This window comes from Pseudopipra pipra, chromosome 30 (assembly GCF_036250125.1).
Source record: "Pseudopipra pipra isolate bDixPip1 chromosome 30, bDixPip1.hap1, whole genome shotgun sequence".
Lineage (NCBI taxonomy): Eukaryota > Metazoa > Chordata > Aves > Passeriformes > Pipridae > Pseudopipra > Pseudopipra pipra.
The window spans coordinates 476,791-497,768 of NC_087578.1; the positions used below are offsets into that span (position 1 = coordinate 476,791).

General features: G+C 48.9%; 1 protein-coding gene across 1 annotated transcript; it reads right to left on the reverse strand.

Moving 5' to 3' along the window:
• Nucleotides 1–300: 300 nt before the first annotated feature.
• Nucleotides 301–4,530, reverse strand: HOXC6 (homeobox C6). Its single transcript, XM_064638787.1, is given in 3 exon segments — nucleotides 301–940; nucleotides 942–1,182; nucleotides 2,070–4,530. Coding segments are annotated over 3 exon segments (714 nt in total). The 5' UTR covers nucleotides 2,470–4,530; the 3' UTR covers nucleotides 301–867.
• Nucleotides 4,531–20,978: the final 16,448 nt, after the last annotated feature.

A 20,978-nucleotide genomic window follows, 5' to 3' on the forward strand; every position in this document is an offset into this window, starting at 1 on the left:
AGATTTTATTAAATACTCGACATAGTCCTCTGGACGTGACTTTATACATGAGAGGGCGTAACACAAGATTTTTTATTTCTTTTTTTTCTTTTTTTAAAGGTTTTTTTTTTTTTCTTTTGTTTCTACCGCTATAGAACTCCATTCACTTTTATACCGTGGAACATTACAGTGCTAAACATAAATATAAATACAGGTACCACAAACACAGTTAAAAATATTCACACAGAAACTGTCACAGTTTGTAGTATGCGGTGATGAGCCCAGGTAGCTGCTTAAATACAAGGAGGACGCTCTTGGAGAGGCGAGATTTGGGTGGAAGGAGCTTTTTTTTTTTTTTCTTTTTTCCTTTTTTTTTTTCCTCAGGGAAAATCAGATTATTTTTTTTTTCACCGGGGGGGGGAGGAAGAATTGCTCTGGCTGGGGACTGGGGGGGGAGGAGGAGGAGGAGGAGAAGCGACTGGGCAGAGTCCGGGCCGGCAGAGCGGAGGGTGGCTGCCCAATTTGGGGTGGGGGGAGGCAGGAAGGGGGAGTGTGCGGCTGGGAACAGTTCTCATCCCGAGGCAGATAAATAGGCGATGGCGGAGATGCGTGTGCGGGGTGGGGGTCACCGGAGAGAGCGGGGAGGGGGGTGGGGGGCCACATTTCCACCCACCTCAGACATTATTGTTTCACCTCCCCCCTCATCATTATTATTATTATTATTTACTCTTTTTTCCCTTTTTTTTGTCCTTTTTTTTTCCTTTTTTTTTTTTAAAGTAGCCAAACATTGTGCCAGTGATAAATAGGGGGGAGGGGGGGGTGGGAAGGGGGGGGTCGCAGCGTGTGTGTGTGTTTGGGGGGGGGTCCTGCCGCCGAGCTGTCACTTCTTCACTCCTTCTGCTTCTCCTCCTCTGTCTCTTCTCGCTTCTCCTCCTTGGCCAAGCTGTCGGCGGCGGCGGCGGCCGCCCCCCCCTCCCGCCCCGGAGAGCGTGGAACTCAAATTACTCTCTTTTTTCCATTTCATCCGCCGGTTCTGGAACCAGATCTTGATCTGCCGCTCCGTCAGGCAGAGCGCGTTGGCGATCTCGATCCGCCTCCGCCGGGTCAGGTACCGGTTGAAGTGAAATTCCTTCTCCAGCTCCAAGGTCTGGTAACGGGAATAAATCTGGCGGCCCCGCCGGCGGTCGGCCCCGTAACCGACTCCTAAGGATGCCGAGACAAAACAGACTAAAAATCGTCAGCCCCGGAGAACGGCGGCGGGGGGGGAAACACCCGCACCCCGCGCAGCCCCCTCCGCCCCCGCGCAGCCCCGCGCCCGCCCCGCTCCTCCTCCCCCCACCCGCCCCCGGCCGCCTTCCTCCCCCTCCCCACCACCCCCCTCATTGAAAAAAAAAAAAAAGAAAATTAAAATAGCCCTATTTCTTTTTTTTTTCTTTTTATTTTTTTTCTTTTTCTTTTTTTTTCTTTTTCTTTTTTTTTTTCTTTTTCTTTTTTTTTTCTTTTTCTTTTTTTTTTTTTTTTGGGTGATTAAATTAACCCTGTGCTCGCAGCCCTTTTCTCCCGGGGCATTTTCCTCCCGGAGGTGCTGCTGCTTTTCCTACACCACCCCCACCGCCCCCCCAGCCCCACCGCCGCCCCAACTTCTTTTTCCCACCTTATTTCTGCCAATCGGGGGGATTTGGGGGAGCCGGGAGAGGGGCGGCGGGGGTCGCAGGAGGGGAGGGGGGGGAAGTGGCAGCTTCCCCCCGGCCCCTGCTCGTGCGGGGAACCCGCCGCCACCGCACTTCCCGCACCCGTCATTAAAACTTATTTTTACCCCGGTAATATTTTGTGCTTAACTCCCGAGCAGAGCTCGCTGCACTTTATTATCGATATTTTACACTCTCGAAGTCTTTTAATTAGAAAGAGCATAACAAGCCATATTTGCTTGCAACAACTTAACAAATAAAAGGCCTGTAGCTGCAACTGTGAAGGAGCTATATTATTGTTTTTATGGGGCCATAAAAAGTCGCTCAGCCTGTTCTGCTAGGGAGAAGGTCGTAAAGATGGTTCAGTTTATTTAATTTATATCTCCGAGCTGTAAAACTTACCACTGTGGGAGTTCATACGCTGCATCCAGGGGTATATTTGAATGCTAGTTTTTTGTTCTTGCGAAGTGTTCCTGTTTTGGTCACTGGTAAAATCCTGTGCGATTGATGTCTGTGTATTATGTCCCATAGAATTTTGCCTGCAGCTAGAAAGCATGTCTTTTTCTTGGTAAAAAGCATTAGATCCATAGTCATAAGGTCCTCGGCTGGAGCTAAACACAACATTATCTTGCGGTGAATAAAAAGGAGAAGAATAAATCCGGTTTTGAGCAACGGCTGCTCCATAAGTAGAAAAATGCCTGACAGGGTCATAGGCAGTTGAATTGAGGGCTACGTTGGGAAGCACCTCTTGGCCACTGGTTAGATGGCAGGATAAAGATGGGTTTGTAAAATAGGAATTCATATCGTCCTCTATACCTGGCTGTGTGATTTCTTTAATATTTATTTCTGTCTCCAGTTTGTAGTCTGAACTAGATTGTTATAGGGAAGGCTCTGCTCCAGGACAGACAGAATGACACAGTCAGCTGACCCGGGGGGAGCCAATGGGGAGGCGGGTGTCAAAAAGGGAAAAAATTGCTTTTGCTTCTCTTGATTCCCTAGTTGAAACTAAGTGGGCATGGAAAGTAAGTCCTGCACCCCCAAACCCCCCCCAGCACCCCCGGGGGGCCGGGGCGCGGGGGGGCTGCGGCGGGAGGGGAGCGCTGCCCGAGGCAGGGCTGGGGGTGCTGCCCGGGGGGCTCTCGGAGGGGGTGGGGAGGGGGGGGGAGGCTGGAGAGGCGCAAATTTCTTAAGCCAGGCTTAACTTTTCCTTCCCCCCCCCCTTCCCCTCCTTTCCCCACTCTCACCCCCTTTTTTCCGCTGCTGGACGCCGGGGTTTGGGAGCACCGGCCGCGCTGTTTGGCGTGGGGTTTTTTTTTTTGCTGCTCGTGTTTGGCTTGTTGATGTTTTCTTTATTATTGTTTCAAAGAAATGTTTGCTTAATATCTCGTAATAAAATAGCTCAGAATTCACAGCAATAAATCTCAGACGTCCACAGAATATTAAGCCATAAATTACCCTCCTTTTTTTTTTCCCTGTTTTTTTTTTTCCCCTCTTCCCTTCTTGTTCTCCTGTAGCACTGGTCAATATTCTGGAATCAAACGGTTGTGTTCCTGATGAGAAAATATTACATAAAGAGAGAGGGGGGGAAAACATGGCGACTTCTGAATTGATAACGTGTTTCGGAGCCTTCTCAAAGTATGTCTTGGGGAGGGGAGGGGGGAGGAAAACAAAAAAAAAAAGGACATTCAGCAGAGCAACACCCAACATTGCAAACTCACGTTAGCCTGGAAGTTGGATTTCTCCTCCAGTTTGACATTTCTCCCCCCCCTCAGACGCTTCCCTGCGAATTTTTAATGCTGGAGGATATTTACATTTTCGACAACAACTACAACAACAGCAGGAAAGGGAGGGGGGGCGGAAAGAAGGGGGGGAAAAAAGAAGATTTGTGGTTGTAAAGGGGGAGCCTGAGCTGGGGACAAAACCTCGTGTGTGTGTGTGTGTGTGTTCGCAGCAATTTAGAGTTGCAGATATTTCCAGCTGATTGGGAAACTTCTGCTGCGAATATTTAGGCAGATGCGAAGGGGGATTATATTCTGCCTTCTCTGGGTGGATTGCACCTAGGACTAATTGAAATGAAGGCAGCTAATCTCATTTTCATTTCAATCTGGAGCCATAAATTGCCCCTTAAACGTAAAACATACCTGCTGATCTGTAAATATTGGGAGGTATCTTTATCAGGCTCGCTATTTAAAAATTCCATCATGGCAGGGGAGCCCCGGCCTCCTCTCTGGTGTCTCTGTGTGTGTGTGCTGGGTTTTTGTTAAACCTCCGTCGTGTCCACGCTGGGATTTAAACGTGAAGGGTGCGGGGGCCTGGGGAGAAGGAAGGGCTGTGGGTGCCCCCTCAGATTCCAAACTCAGGGCGTTTGTTTGTCTTGCTCCCCATCAATGGACTCAATTCCTTTTTATTTTATTTTTTTTTTTTTAGCGACGTATCCCTAAAAGACTTTAGCTGACAAAGAAGGGCAGGGGGGTGTGTGTGTATATTTTTCCCCCAGCTATAACAGGAACCCGGATGCCAACGGATTTTATGCTCTTTTTCCTCTGTGTAACAAAGCAAAGTAATCAATGGTAGCAATAAAACCATAAACGAGACTACAACTGAAAAAAAAAAAAAAAAGAAAAACCCCAAACGCAACCAAACCCTCGTGTATTCATCTTCTATAACGCTCAGGCTTCCCCCGAGTGTCACCAGGGGAAAAAAAAATAAAGTTTCTGAGCGAAAAGGAGCTGGGGCAGCACCTTCTGTGGGCTGAGTCCCCTCTGGGGTGGGGAGCTCAACTCCCACCTTGGGCTGCCCAACTTGGAGCCCGCCCGGTGCGGGGATCTCACACTCATGGCCATGGGGAAAGAATTCCAGGCATTTTTCCCCGACCCTTCCCACCCCTTTCTCTCCCCCCCACCCCAAAGAAAAAAAAACCCAACCAACCCTTCGCTTTGCTTTCGTTTCCCTTTTCCCCCCTCGCCCCCTTTCCTGAGAGTGGAATCAAGGAGAGCGCAAATATTTGGGAGGGAGGGGGAAAGAAAATTACATTTAATACATTTAGGATTTCTCTTTTTTTTTTTTTTAACTCCCCCCGCCGGGACGTGGAACCCCCAGCCCGGGCAGAGGAGGGATTTGGGGAGCCAGGGAATGTGGGAATGCCAGGAGCCCGTGGGCACACGTCCCTCCTGGGAAACCCACGCGTGCCAGGGGCACTTGGGCACCACGAGAGCTGCGCCCAGATATTAAAAAAGGGTCCAGGGAATGGCTGGAGGGAGAGGAGGATGGATGGATGGACGGATGGATGGATGGAGGGATGGATGGATGGATGGAGGGATGGATGAGGGCTCTGCAGTTATTGGCGTGTTGTCTCGACCTTATGTATTGCTCACGGCCCGCTGTAATTTGGCGAGTAAATTAAAAGTAGCTACAGCTGGCTGGGCTGGACCTTTGCGAGGGCAGATTGACGGGGGGAGCTGCACCTCTGCAAGGGCATTTACACCCCGCCAACCTTGCCAAAGTTTCCAGGAGTTTCTCCAAGGGCTTCTTCCGGGGGGTTATTTTTCCTTTTATTGACTATTTTTATTTTTGATGTTATTATTTTTTGTTATTCTCCTCGTTACTCTCCTTGTTATTCTCCTTTTTATTCTCCTCGTTATTCTCCTTTTTATTCTCCTCGTTATTCTCCTTGTTATTCTCCTTGTTATTATTTTTGTTATTATTTTTGTTGGGGTTTTCTGGTGGTGTTGTTGTTGTTGCTTCCCTCTTCTGTTCTTTCTTTTTCTTTCTCCCCCTTCCCTTTTTTTTTTTTTTTTGTATAGGTGCTCGGGGCTGTTGTATCGAGACCTGTGTGATAACCGTGTGACTGGGAGTCGAGAAAGTTAAGTGTTTTATTACTTCTCTAAACAGAGGGCAAGTCTTAAAAGTCTGGTCGATTTATAGTGAACAGAAACCAGCTGCCGTAAAGAAACTTAAAATAGAATCCTCTCCCCACGCTAAAATCCAGGTTTCTGGGGAGAAAAGGGGAGAGAAGGAGGAGGGGGCGAAAAAAAAATACAGCAGAACCACCCCAAAAGCTCCCGCAAACCCAACTGAGACGTCATTAAAGTGGGTTTTACTCCTCGCAGTTCCTCAGCCTCACGTTTTGAGTGCACTGGACGTGTGGGTTTTATTTTTTTTTCGGATCCACCATTGATATTTTCTAGCAGTTTGGGGATTTCTCGAAAGTATTTCATCAAAGACATGTCACTACCCGAAAGGTATTTATATTTTAACTTCCCCCCCCCACGAAAACACGGCGAGGGAATATGTGGGGCGCTTTCTGGTTAAATTGGTCTGCAAACAATTATGTAAACTCATCAGCAGAAGCAAGAACAGATGTTTTATTAAAAGTGCTACACAGCAGTAGAAATATGTACAAGTCTTCGAGTAGCTCTTTAATAGGAGTTGCTCTTTGTTCCCAGAAAAGAAAAGCGCCCATAGAAATCTGAAATAACGCTCACCACTCATATTCCCCCCCTTTTTATTCCCACCACCCCCCCCCCCGAGGCTCACACGGAGGAGGGGGGCGAAAAAAAATAATAAATAAATAAGAAAAACCAACAGAAAGAGGCCAAAAAAAAAAAAGAAAAAAAAAAATCCGCGTCGGGAGATTTTCCCTCCCCCCCCCTCCTCCTCCTCTCGCAGCTATAATTAGCGAATTGATGAACTGATTTAGGGGGAAGAAAAAAAAAAAAAAGGCTAAAAGACAAGAAAAAAAAAATAAAAAACCCCTGAAATAAGTGGCGCTGCGATGCCAACACATGTGTTTTCTATCCCTCAGTAATTACTGAAAGGAAACAAATCCCAATCGGTGTCCCCCCCGCCCCTCCCTCCCTCCCCGCACACCCCGCTACTGGCGACACGCTGCGCCCGGGCCCGGCTCCTCGCAGGCATTTTTGGGGAGGGGGGGGTCGGGGGGGTCCCTCTGCCCTCCACACGCGTCCCCCCACTCGGGGGGAAACCCGGGGGTCCCCCCCAGCCCGCGGGGGGGGTGGGGAAGTGCCATTTCTCGCCCCCCCCTTGCTTAAAATTCAAATTATCCGAGCAAAACCAGAGGGGGTTTGGGGGTTTTTTTTTGGCGTGAACTGCTGTAAAAACGGCCCTTCGGGGGGATCCACTGAGGAGGGGGCACCCCTGCTTTTCCCCACTCCCCCCGCCCCCCAAAAGGCGCGCACCCCCCGCCCGTGCGGGACACGCGCGTTCCCGCGCCCCCCCCCCCCGAACCCCCCCGCCCCGCGCGCTCCCGTCTGATTAAATCCCCGCAGCTCCTCGAGGTAAATCCGGGCGATGCCATTAAAAGGCTTTTTATTTCAACTGATTTCCCCTCGTATCTCACATCTCGGCCTTTCCCTCCCTCCCCCCCCCTCCCTCCCCGCTCTTCCCTTTTCCCTTTTTTTTTTTTATTTCCCCCTCTCTTTTATTTATTTATTTATTTATTTATTTTTTTAACTTGACATTTCTATGGCGCGCGCGAGTCCTAATTATTTATTTGGGGGCTTTCACCGGGAATTTATCCCTGCTCTTTTCCAACCGGGTTTTCCCGGTCAAACGTTGTTACCCTCTCTTTTATTTATTTTTTTTTTCCCTGTAAATAACGCTTTGGGGAAAATTAATAAAAAAATAAATAGGGGATGACAGCACACAAAAAAAAAAAGTAAATAAAGGGGGGGTAAGAGGAGAAAAAGAACCCACTGGGGGAGGTTTATTTACCTCTCCCCCCTCCCCAAGCCTGGAGTGGCCGCATTGTTTTGGAGCCGTCTCCGTTCTCTGTAATTACAACCCCGCAGCCTGAGCGACTCTTAATTAAAAAAAATATCTGAAATAATAATAAAATCAAAAAAAAAAAAAAAAGAGATGAAATCTCTCCTTCCCCCCGAATTACTTCCCTTCGGAGCTGGATTTTCAACTCTTTAAAACTCTCTAAAGCTGCAGACGCCGCGTGGCAGAGGGTGGCCTGTTTGCCAGCTTCATTTGCTAATTAAAAGGCGTTTTTCTGCCCCGAGTTGCGCCGAGCCACAAGTAGCGAAAACCCACATTTTTTCGCCCCATCTCTTCCCCAGCGGAGGGGCCGCAAAAAAAACCCAAAACCCCACAACCGGCGTCGTTCCTGCTATTTAATTTTATTTTTTTTTTAAATTTCCACTCCCCGCAACTCCCTTTTATGGTTTTTTTTTTTCCGCCCTAGGTGAATAAAGGGGAGTTTTTCCCACCCTGGGCAGAATCGCCCAGACGAGTCATTTCTTTGCTTTTTCCTATTGATTTTTCCCCCCTCCCCAGCGTGGTGGTGGAGGGGAAATGGCCTTCAACATGTTCTTGTTGCTTTGATTTTTATGCCGGGAGTCGCTTTAAGGAAGTGCAGCAAAAGTTTAGGGCGAGTCCCTCCGAGTTGCGAAACCCTCGGCGCGCCAAAATATGGATTAGAATAATCAGCATTATAATAATAATAATAATAAAGGGGGGGGGAGAGAAAAAGGGGGTTTCTCTCGCTCGTAAAAAAAAAAAAAAAACAAAACCACAAAATACAAAAAAAACCCTCTCGGTGGCTGCGAACGTTTGCAGGGGTTGGAAGGAGGGTGGGGGAAAGGGAAAGGAAAAAAAAAAGGGAATTCTGGCAATTGTCAAAACACATGTCTGGGAAGCAGGAAAGCGGGAGGTGTGCGGGGAGGAGAAATTAATCTGCTCCTGCTCCTGAAATTTATCCCTCCTCTTGCTGCCGAGCCTCCAAAGCCTTCTCGGACACTTTTAAAGTGGTTATTTTTTTAATTTTTTAAGCTTTTCCCCCGCGCCGGGGCTTTGAGTTCTCCAATATTTTAACGGGGAGGGGAGGGGAGTTGAGGGGGGGGTTGATTTATTTCATTATTTTTCTCCTCCCCAGATTTATTGGCGAAATCTCGGCCCCAACAAAAGGAGGGCGAGCGCCGAAAATCTCCCCGCGGGAAAAAAAAAAAAAAAAAAAAAAAAAGGGTCTTAAATTACGGAGGAAAAAAAAAAAAAAGAAGAAGAAGAAAAAAAAAGAAAAAAAAAAGAAAAAAGTTCAGAGCGGCGAAAAAAGCGGGGGGGGGGAGAATCTCCCCCCTCCTCTCCCCCCGCGCCGCCGCCTCAATTCGATTTAATTCGCTGATTAAACGCACTTCGGGATAAATGTCAGCGGCGCGAGGAAGGGGAGCCCCCCCCAAAAAAGCAAAAAAAAAATAAAATTTAATATTTTAAGGGCCATAAAACGGCGGAGAGGGGCTTTGTCTATAGGGGAGGCTGCGGGGGAAATTCCTGGTGGCTGCTGGGCTAAAAGGAGGGATAAATATGAGGAGGGGGTTTTTTTATTTAAGAGGTGCCAGGAAAATATCTTCTTTTTTTTCCCGGGCAAAACCTGCTCAGGTGGCAGGTAACAATTTCCCGGGGGAAAAAAAACAAACACAAAAATACCCCAAAACCCCAATATATAACCTGCCTTCCAGCTCGGAATAAATAGATTTTTATTTTATTTTATTTTATTTAAATGACTTTTTTTTTTTTTTTCCGCGGCGGAGCCAAAACGTTCCCTAAAAAAAATCCGGAAAATTAAAAAAGGGGCGAAAAGGTGCCGGCGGCGCCCGTGACGTCACGGCCACCGCGGCCGAGACTTTTGGGGGGGGGGGGGCAGAAAAATCCGCCAAAAAAGCGACTTTTTGGGCTTTTTTCCGATCTCTCTGAGTGTTTCTGTGGGGGGATCTGTAGGTGCGGGGGTGCCAGTCCTGAAACTGGGGGGGGTTGGGGTTAAAAAGGCACCGGAGTGGGGGGGTTATCACACTCCGGGGGTGAAAAATCGCCGTCATTAACCAGAGGCGGTTTTATCCTTTATCCTTTTTGCCGATCGGAGGCAAAGAAATTTAATCAGAGGTGGCTGGGAGAAAAAAAAAATAAATATATATAATCCAGGAAACAATAATAGTTGCCTTAATGACGGGGTTTTTTAGGGGCGATCACTTAGGCAGAATTAAACCATATATTTGGAGGCAGCCTCTTGAGCGCTTTGGTGAATTTATACATTTGCAGCGCCTTTAATCGAGCAACAATTTAATATTTCAGGATTTGCTTAAATACACTCATATTTTCCGGGGAGGGGGAAGCGCCGGTGCCGAGCTGACACGCCTTATCTGGTTTTATGAGTTCACGTCCATCGGGGTGATTTAAAGGCCGGGAAAGACGGAACGAAAGGGATATAATAAAAAAAAAAAAGAAAAAGAAAAAAGAAAAAAGAAAGAAAGACAAGCCCCAAATCCGCGCCTGGAAGGAGCAGAAAAGTGCAAGTGAGGAGTTACAAATGGCTTTGGGGAACTTGGGGAAAGTTTGGGGGCCGGGGGGAGCCGCAGGGCTCGGGGTTAAAGCTGCTACAACTTCTCGGGCGAGTAAAGCGATTTTTTTTTGAATTATTATTATTTTTTGAACGGCAGGAGAAGCTTTTTCAGGGCTTTGAGGGCTGAGGGAAGGGGGGGATTCTCTCGCTACCCCAATTTCTGGTCCTTCTCCCCCTCTTTCCTCAAACTCCCCCCCCTCTGTCGCGATAAAACCCGGACAGAGGGGGGAGGCCGAAAGCAAAATAAAATAACTGAAAGGCCCCGCCTGGGCCAGGCTGGCGAGTTTCTGTCACTTGGTGGCAGTATACAAAACAAGTAAACAAAAACCCGCCCAAATTTCCACCCTCCCAAGGCCGGGGGTCGGGGGGTCCCCACTTTATGGGACAACCCCCCCTCCCCTTCCCCAAATCCCGCTCGGCCCGGGCCCGGCGGGCGATTTTCGGGGCGGAAAGTTGAAGAGGTTCGGGTTTGGTTTTGTTGTTGTTGTGGGGTTTTTTCCCTTTTATTTTTCTTTTATTTTTTTATCCTTGCTCTTCCCCCCCCCTTTCTCTCCTCGTCCTTTTTTTTTGTTGTTGTTTTTGGGGGTTTTTCCCTCCTTCTTTTTTTTTTTAATTTTTTTTTTTTCTCCTCCCCGCCCCCCATTGAACCGCGGGCTCCTTTTAGTCGTGGGGACAAAGACTTTTACAGCCAAGGTGTGTCCCCCTGCGACAAAGGCGCCCCGAGCAGCCTGTCCCCTGCAGACTGTGTCCAGACACCGCAATTTCGGCGATTTCGCCCTTTTATTGTGTTTGTGTCTGGGGAGGAACGCGGGCAGGGCCGGCGGGGGGAGAGACGGGGCCGCTTTTCTCCTTCCTCCTCCTCAGCATCTTCCTCCCCCGCCGAGGTCACGCCGCTGCCCACCCCCCAAAAAATCCGCTCCTTCCCAGTTTCGGGGGTTTCTTCCCCCATTTCCTCGGGTTTATCCCCAAATTTCCAGCCCACGCCTCGGCTCCTCCTCAAACCGGGCTGGGAAAGGCCTCGGTATTTTAAATTTTATATCATTTTTAGCCCTGACCTCAGACACCGCCACCAATGAAAAATTGAGGGGGTTTCCTCCTTTTTTTTCCCTGATTCTTTTTTTCCCGCTGTGGGGATTAAACCCCCGCCAACAACAGCAACAAGACCTTCAACCGCCTCCTCCAAAAAATCAAACACTTAATCCCTCCATGATACGCATCATCTTTCCCCAAAGCGCGTTTCCCTCTCTATGACTAATTTTTAAAATCTATTCCCCCCTCTATGACTAATTTTTAAAATCTATTCCCCCCTCTATGACTAATTTTTAAATCTCCCCTCGCTTTTTTGTTTTGTTTTGGTTTTTTTTTTCCTCCTCTACACTCCGAGTTCTGCAAATTTCTATCTCGGGGATGGAAGAATTAAAAAATAAAAATAAAATTAAATTAAAAAGAAAGAACCCAACAAACCCCTTCGGCGCACAAAGCTCCCGGGAGAAAAACGGCGCCCACGAAATCGTATTTATTATGGAAATAACCACAAGAAAAAGATAAGGGCCGGCATCCCAAATCGTTGGGAGCTTCACCACCTCCACCGCTCGCACCGCCCGCCGGTGGCGGCTGCGCTCGGATATTTATAAATATTATCTGTTATTTCTGGTGGGTTTGGTTCAGTCGCTCCCCGAACGGAAATTCCTTCACACGCCAAGTTGGGAAATCGCTTCTTTCCTCATCGGTTCTTTGTAGTTACAGGGTTGGGTTTTTTTTCCGGGCTCTCCCAACGGCGGCGGAGTTGGGCTGATAAAACACCCACACGTTCTCGCGCTGTATTTAGATATATTTGACCGTAAGACGCTCCTGTCGAAGGCGAGATAAACGCCCACGCGCGGGGAAGATCCTATCGAGCGGCTTTATCTGGGCACGCACTCGAATAAAAACGTAAATCCTCTCCTTGCACAACTGTATTTACGTCCTTCCCACCTCGGGATAAACCCACCGTAAATAAATTAGGGAATCGCCATTGAAACTTGTTTTGTTTTTTTTTTTTAACCCCTCTGTACGTCCCTGATTTGATTTTTTTTATTTTTCTCCCTCCCCTCCCCGAGCTGTCGAAGAAAAATCTGGTCTTTCCTGAAAGACCAGACGTCACCAACACGTGGCGATTTTTCCTATAAATTGATGTTACGGGCACGAGCAGCGATTCGTTTCCTCCGGTTCAGACCGGGATTAAAAATAAATAAATAAATAAATAAATGAAAGAAAGAAAATAACAATCACATCTCGGAGAATATAAATCATTCTATTCCAGCCCCACATCCTAAAAACGCTTCTCAGCACCGCGAGTGTCTGAGGGATGACAGCACGTCAAGGCAAAGGAGAAAATCGATATATTTGGGAGTAGTTTCGGGGGGTTCCAGGCCTGGCGGAGGGAGGTTTGGGGCGGGCGGCGGCGGGAGCGGGGCTCGGGGAGGGCGAGCAGACGCATTTCAGTCTGAAAACAATAAAAGATCCCATTTCTGTAATCATGTGGTTCCAATAAACACTCATTGTTTGCTCATAAAATGTCTTTACGACTCGCTGCGGCGGAGCCTCCACACCACGGGATTTTCCCAGCGAACAAAACCAAGGCAAAACCGACTCTTTCCCCCTTTTTTTTTATCCCTCCCCCACATCCCCCTCCGCATCCCATCCCCAAAAACCTTCTATTCATTTCGGGCTGGGCAAACCCCGATAATCGGGGAAGGGCGCGCGTTGTGCGCGGGGCGGAGGCGGGATTTTAAAATTCGCTTTGGCGGGGAAGGGAAAAACAAAACCCGGGGAAGAGCCGGGTTTTGTTCGGCCGATAATTCCCGAGCCCGAAGGGCCCGGCGCGAGGAATTCCCAGATTTTCTCAAAAAGCAAAAAAGGGGAAACCAACTTGGGAAACTTGGCTTTTATTTTCTTCTCCTGCTTTTCCCCCCCTTCCCTCTCCCTCCCGGGCTTTTTTTTTACTTTTAATTCAATATAAAACAGCGCCACCAGAAACGTCCCCTCGCCCCCCCTCCCCTCCCCATCCCCAGAATTCCACAAACCGCTTTCTCTCTCGCGACCCTCTGGAAAATTAAAGCGGAGGAGGCCATTTTTTGTGTTCCAACCACCACAAAACAACAACAACAACAACAACAACATCAGCGACAACAAAAAAAAGGACCGAGGCGGAAAACCAGGAGCCCCCCCGGCCTCTAAATCAGAATTTTCACCCCAGAATCGCCCCTTCCACGGCCGGCCCCGCGGAGGAACCCCCAAAATCGCTTAGAATAAACCAGAAAATCGCCTCTCCCACCCCCCCCGGGATTTATTTCGTGTCCCCCCCTAAATATCGAGACACCCCAGGCAGCAAAAGCCTCGCTCGGCCACACCAGGAATCAGCTTTTTTTTTTAAAAAAAACGCGCCGGATTCGCTCGAGGAAAAGGGAAAAGAAAGGCGAGCTTTGGGGAGGAAATGAAGTCACTCCATTATGGATATTCTATATATTTCTATAGGCGCGGGGAGATGGCCCGGATGAGGTGATGGGTGGGGAGGTGGGAGGAAGGTGCGGGGTAGGTGGACGGGAGGGGAACAGGGGAAGGGTCACGGCTTTAAATCTCGCCCCTCAAACCCGAGGTAAAGTCGCTGAAAGCGGGGAGGGATGCGGGGAAAAATAATAATAATAATAATAATAATAATAATAATAATAATAATAATAATAAATTGAATTAAAGGGAAGGGGGGAAGGGACTGGCACGCAAATAAAAATCTAAAAGGCGACGCTGTAAAAAGCGCCTGGCGGGAAGGGCTGAGAGCTCCTGGAAGTTGTTATTGGGGTTAGTTTTTTACGACGCGGGGCTGGTTTCAATCGCCCCTCGGCGAGAAGGGGGGGGGACGATTGCGGAAAACTCAATAAAATGTGTAAAACTCGAGAGAATCTGATAAAAGTCCAGAATCTGATAAAAGTCCAAATTCCCCCTTTGCCCCGGGGGAATTTTACCAAAGGTTTTTTTGGCCAAAAAAATAGAATAAATTAGAAAATAAAATTAAAAAAAAAAGTGTAGGAAAGGAGGAGCCCTCGGGGCGCAAAGAGTCGATGGTTAATCAGTTTAATATTAATTATTTAACTGGGGGGGGGAGGAATCGCAGCCTCGCGGAAAAGGCCGCGAGGGGAGGCCCCCGGGGGTGGAGGGGGGATGGATTGGGGGGGTTGGGGGGATGGAGGGAAGGGTTGGGGGGATGGATTGGGGGGTTGGGGGGATGCAGGGATGAGCTGGGGGGATGCAGGGATGGGTTGGGGGGATGGATTGGGGGGGCTGAGGGGATATAGGGATGGGTTGGGGGGCTGGAGGATGAGTTGGGGGGCTGGAGGATGAGTTGGGGGGTGGAGGGATGGTTTGGGGGGATGGATTGGGGGGTTGGGGGGATGCAGGGATGGATTGGGGGGTGGAGGGATGGGTTGGGGGGCTGGATTGGGGGGTTGGGGGATGCAGGGATGGATTGGGGGACGGAGGGATGACTTGGGAGGATGGTTGGGGGGGGATTGGGGGGACGCAGGGATGGGTTGGGGGGCTGGAGGGGTGGGTTGGGGGGATGGAAGGATGAGTTGGGGGTTGGATTGGGGGGGCTGGGGGGATGCAGGGAAGGGTTGGGGGGTGGAGGGATGGGTTGGGGGGATGGATTGGGGGGACTGAGGGGATATAGGGATGGGTTGGGGGGCTGGAGGGATGGGTTGGGGGGATGCAGGGATGGGTTGGGGGGATGCAGGGATGGGTTGGGGGGCTGGAGGGGTGGGTTGGGGGGACGGAGGGATGGGTTGGGGGGATGCAGGGAAGGGTTGGGGGGATGGAAGGATGAGTTGGGGGTTGGATTGGGGGGGCTGGGGGGATGTAGGGAAGGGTTGGGGGGTGGAGGGATGGGTTGGGGGGATGCAGGGATGGGTTGGGGGGATGCAGGGATGGGTTGGGGGGATGGATTGGGGGGGTTGGGGGGATGCAGGGATGGGTTGGGGGGATGCAGGGATGGGTTGGGGGGATGCAGGGATGGGTTAGGAGGTTGGAGGGATGGGTTGGGGGGATGGATTGGGGGGGTTGGGGGGATGCAGGGATGGGTTGGGGGGATGCAGGGATGGGTTGGGGGGATGCAGGGATGGGTTAGGAGGTTGGAGGGATGGGTTGGGGGGATGGATTGGGGGGGTTGGGGGGATGCAGGGATGGGTTGGGGGGTTGGACGGATGGGTTGGGGGGATGCAGGGATGGGTTGTGGGGATGGATTGGGGGGGTTGGGGGGATGCAGGGATGGGTTGGGGGGTTGGACGGATGGGTTGGGGGTGTAGGATGCTGGATTTGGAAGGGGGGGGGATAGAAGGGGGCGTGCGACTCCCGGCGCACACAATTAGCGGCGCAGCTCATTAATTACGGCCCCGCCGGAGCCCCACCCGCGCTGCGACGGGGCCGCCCCTCGGCGCATGCGCGCGTCCCCCCCCCCACTTATTTATTTATTTTCCCAGGAAAAAAGTTCGCCTTCGTTTTCCCCTCTTTAAACCGCCGCCTTATTTTTATTTTTTTTTTAAACCTTCCCCCCCTCTCCCTCCGACGAGCCCCCGAGACCCCCCCCTCCCCTCTCCCCATCCTTCCCCCCCCTCCCCCGGCGCCCCCCGACCCTTCCTCCCCGCGCCCCCCGAATGTGACATCAGCAACAGCAAATCCCATTTTTTTTCCTCCTCTCCTTTTTTTTTTTTTTTCCTTTTTCGCCTTTTTCTTTTTTTTTTTTTTTAACCCCGAATTAACCGCGTTTCTGCCGCCCCGCAGCAGCTTTCCCTCATATCCAAGCTACACCCCTCGCTCGCACAACGATGCATCATTATCCTTAACACCCGGGCTATGGATCATTAGTTACACATTTTAACCAATAAGGGAACACTTACCAGAGGCTCCTGTCTCCCCCTCTCCCTCTCTCTCACTCTCTCTCTCTTTTTTCTCTGTCTCTCCCTCTTTCTGATCCACTGACGCTGCAGCTCAGCTCCACAGAAACATTAAAAAAAAAAAAAAAAAGACGCCAAAAAAAAAAAACCACCTCGCTTTAAAAAAAAAAAAAAAACAAGGACGGAAACAAAAGCAAAACAGTTCTTCTCTGGTTGGGGAGAGGATGGGGGAAGCTGAAGGAGGAATCTGTCTCTCTCTCTAGGGTTGTTTTTTTTTTTTTTGGGGGCTTAAAAAAAAAAAAAAAGGTATTTACAACTGGTTGTGCCCCCTCATCATCGCATCCTGCAAAGGAAATGCATTGCGTTTTGCCCCTAGGGGTGGGGAATAGGAGGCGGCAACCAGACGCAGCAGTAAACTCATTAATGCCAAAATGCCCAAAGCAACCGAGAATTCCAACCCCAAGGAGACGGGGAAGGAGGAGGGCGAGGGAGGGGGTGGGGGGTAAAAAAAAAAAAAAGAAAAAAAAAGAAAAAAAAAGAAAAAAAAGAGATTTTTTTTTTTTTTTTAAATCTGAAGCGAAAAAGCCAAAAAAAAAAAAAAATCATCATCATCACGCTAATAATTAAAGGGGGGGGTAAAAATACCATCCTACCCCTGGCACTGCTTGGACTGTTAAAGGAAAGACTACTGCGAAAGAGTCATAAGAGAAACCACAATAAAAAGTTCACGTTCATGGATGGAGTCCACATGACTTCCTGTGGCCAATCCAACTTGTGATTCAGTCGTAAACTTTTATTGCTCAGCTGTAAATTTTCTGCAAACAACCAGGAATGCGTTGCATTTTTTTGTGACGAGTGCAAATGCTCTCGTCTGTCGCCATGTTTATACAATTCTGCTCTAATATTAGGATTTTTCCCCCCCCCTGCGCCCCCCCTCCTCATTGTCTCCCCCTTTTTTTTTTTTTTTTTAAATCTTTTAAGCCGCCGCGTTAATCTAAGGGCGGGTTTAATTTTTTATTTTTTTTTTTTTTGCTTTTTTTTTCCTTTTAAACGTAGATTCGGTTTTAATTTGACGCTCGTTGTCGTCTCGGCGTTTCTCGAGGTTTGGCCTTTGAGCGTCGTTATTAATTTCCGTTTCGATAATTATTTGGGGGGGGGGAAAGAGGAAAAGCAGAGGAGGTAAAAACGGAGCGCGGTGGGTTTGAAGAATAAATACATTAAACGCCGTTAATTTTAAAAGCGTTTAATTAAGAGCCGAGGACAATAAGCTCGAGGGGAGAAAAAAAAAAAAAATAGGGGAAAATGGTTATTTCCGAGCCCCCCCCGGAATTCCCTGCCAGACAGCCCCTGCCAGGGGTGTGTCCGCTGCCAATTAAACCTTCCCAGGGTCCAAAAAAAATGTCCCTCCACACCTTTTCTCCCCCCTGAGCCCCCCCGGGCCGCTCTGCCCAGCCCAGCCCCCGAGGGGGCACCTGGAAGTGCCCGAATTCCGCCCAAAACTTGAGCCGACGGCGCGATGTTGCCCCAGGAACTCCCGCGCCCCTTTTCCCGAATTCCCCGAACCCACCCAGCTTTGGGGTTTGCTGGCGGGACACCTCCCAACACGCTTTTTAAAGCACTTAAATCCATTTATTTCCTCCAGCAAACCTCCCCCAGCCTTTTGTTTTACCCGCACCGAGTCGGGGCTGCGACGCTTTTAAGGAGAAATTATTATTATTATTATTAATATTATTATTATTATTATTATTATTATTATTATTATTATTATTATTATTATTATTATGGAGCCTTTTGATATCTTTATTTTTTTTTCCCGGCCAGGGGAGGGCCGTGTAGAGGGCTGGCAAATGTGGGATTTGGGAGGGCCAGGACATTTTTTGGCCGTGTCGAGGCCTGCTCGGCGGCACCCCACGAACCACAACCGGGGGAAAAAAGGCGACCGCAAAGGCCGGGCGGGTTCCCTCCTCAGCAAACCCCGCGCGGAGCCGCCTTTCTGCTCCTCTTCTCCTCACGGACGAGGCCACTTATTGGAGTTTTTATCCCACCTCGACCCCAACCCTCAGCTCTCAGGGCCGCGCGCGCACTTGGGCCAAAAAAAACCACAAAACCGGAAAAAAAACCCCAGAAAACAAACAAACAACCTGAAAATATCAAATATTTTCGACGCGGTTTTTCCCCATCCATTTCCCTCTCTGGCCGCGCATTTCCAGGAACGATTCTTTTCATTTATATTATTTATTTATTTATTTATTTATTTATTTATTTATTTATTTATTTATTTTTACACACCCCCCCCCCAGGTATTTCCGCGCATTAATTTAATTTTAACGGGTGAAAATGAACCAAGCGGGGGTGCGGAGAGGGCGGAGGGGGGGGTCGGGTCTCGCTCGCCGATCCCTCTCGGATTTATTTTTGCCTGCCCCCGGCTGGCTGCGTGTCTGGCTGGCCCGACCAACACAAAGGTTGTAATACAACCGGATGGACGGGAAATTACTTTATTCACTTTACAAACCACCAATAAATTTTATAACAGGTAGTTAAAAGTTACGAGGGGGGAAACTACGACCACAACAGCTTCCCGAGCACAATGGAGATCCCATTTTTCCAGCCAGCAGACAAGATAATAAATTCCATAATGGGAAAAAGGGGAAATTTTGATCCCGGCGGGCAGAAAAAGTAACCTGGGCGCGCGTTTGCTGCGGAGGGTTCGGACCCTCGTTCCCCTCCCTCCTCTATAAAACCTCCCCGTCTCAGCGAGGGTATTTTTTTGGGGGGGTGGAGGATAAAAGAGCTGCGAATTTAAGGGGGGTAAGTCTGGGAGAAGGGGAAAAAAAAAATACAGGACGAGCTAAAACAAATAATGGGGCGGAATCGCCCTTTTTTTTTTTCCCTTTTCTTTTTTTTTTAAACAAACGCAGCTCTCAAAGTTTCCCCCCCCCCCTCCGCCCCCGCGCATCTTCCTCCCCTCCCCTCTCCCCTCGCCTCGATCCGCGCGCGACAAAAAAAATTTAACGCCCGAGAAATTCGTTGTCTCCCAAATCGAACCCGCGCCCATCTCGGGGTATAAAAACTAAACGAATTTTTTCGCCTAATGGCCGCATTATCGCGCGGCGGCGGCTGTGATTAGAATAATAAATTAAGGGAAAATAAGCAATATGCTCGAACTCAGCTTTTCGAGGAATTATATTTTTCACAAATCACAAATGGAGATCCGAAGGAAATTTGATTGGCTAATAAAAAGCCCGGAATAGGACGATATTTCTTACTTCAGGCGGGGAGATGAGTCTAATTTCAGTAATACCGAAGCTATGATCATTTCGGAATAAGCCACTTTGTGAGGAGCGAATCTTCTCTCAAATTACTTTCCCCCATAAAATGGTCTCTTCTCTTTTTCTCCTGAAATGATGGAGTGATTACAGAAATAACTGGATGTCATCTGAAGATGCGACTCTCTTGTGTTGACTACAGAACATAAACATTTACCCCAAAACGAACTGCTGCGGCTGTAGTTTCAATAATTTAACTCCAGACTCTTTTGATAGATAAATGTCACGCCGTAATATTCGTTGGGATAAAAACTACTTAGATTTGTGGATTTAAATATGATGGATAGAGTGCGGATACAGCTTCTTCTGGTTTTATTATTATTATTTTTAAACACTTTGATAAGTTCTCCATCTCCTCACCCCCTCGCTGGGAGGATATTGTCTATGCCAACCTTTATATATATCTATTTTTAATTCTTTTTTTTTTTTTTTAAGTAACGGAGCAGCAAATATTTTATTTTCACTGATTTCTGCGGGTTTTTCTGGGACGAACGAGCACGAATCGCTCCTGTGACGGCAAACCAGGGGGAGAAAATATCCCTTGTTGGAAACGCCGCATAAATATCCCCCAAGAAAAAAAAAAAACCAAACCAACGACCCAACACGCTTTTTCAGCATAAACCAGCGGTTTATGAGCAATAAACCCGCTTACCTTCCCTGCCTGCCCCTCGCCACGGAAAAGTCTAGAATAAGCCTTATTGCGGCGGGTTTCTGTATTTATTGGGACATTCCCGCGGGTTCCTGAGCCAAGGGAACCTCCCGCAGTTGGGATTTGGGGCGTTTGGGGAGTGGGGAACCCCCGGGAGCTGCTCCCGCTCAGCCCCGGCCCGGAGCCGACCCCGCTCGTGCCATTTTCGGCTCTTTCTCCCCCTCCCCAGCCCCGTTTCAGAGGAAGGGGCTGCAAATTTGGGGCTGGAAGGGGTAAAAAAGTGGGTTTGGGGGGCGCCCACCCGAGCCTCGAGTCCCTGCACTGCGAAACTTCGCCGTTTCTCCCCATTTTTCCTTTTTTAATTCTTATTTTTTGAACTCCTTTCCCTTCCCCGGACCTCCTGGGCAGAGAGTCCGGCGACTTCGAGCCCTGGGGCGTTTGAAAGCCTTGAAGCTCGGCGGGGTTTTTTTGGGTTCAGAAGGTCCGAACCCCCCCAGAGGAGGCTCCAGAGCCCGCTCAGCCCTTCCCTGCCATCTCGGGCTCCACATCCCAAATCCCGCCGCATCCCCGCGCTGAGGTGATGCTCCGTCCATCAGCGAGGGAAGCCACAAAAAAAAAAAAAGGGAGACAGAGACAGACCCGGTTTTCGAGATCAATAGACCCCCTTCCACGAGATGACGCCGGTGGGAAGGGGAATATTTAAATATTTCGGGAGTTCGTCCCCCCCTTTGGAGGAGCAGAAGGACCTGGGGGCACCAGCGCTGCGTTTGGCTGTCGAGGAGATCAAAATGCCGTCAAATGGGACAAGAAAGAATCAAAGGGAAGAGAACAGAATAAAAATGCGAACCCCTAACAATGGGGAAAAATAGTAGTAGCAGTAATAACGATAATAATCATGATAATAACAGGAAAATCAGGGGGTGTGTTGCGTTGGGACCGGTGTCCACGGGGAAGAGAGGTCGGAATCTGAGGGGAAGGCAAAAAAAAAAAAGGAATTTGCGCCTGGGGAAAACGCGTAAATAAATAAATAAATAACTCGAGATATAAATAAATAAA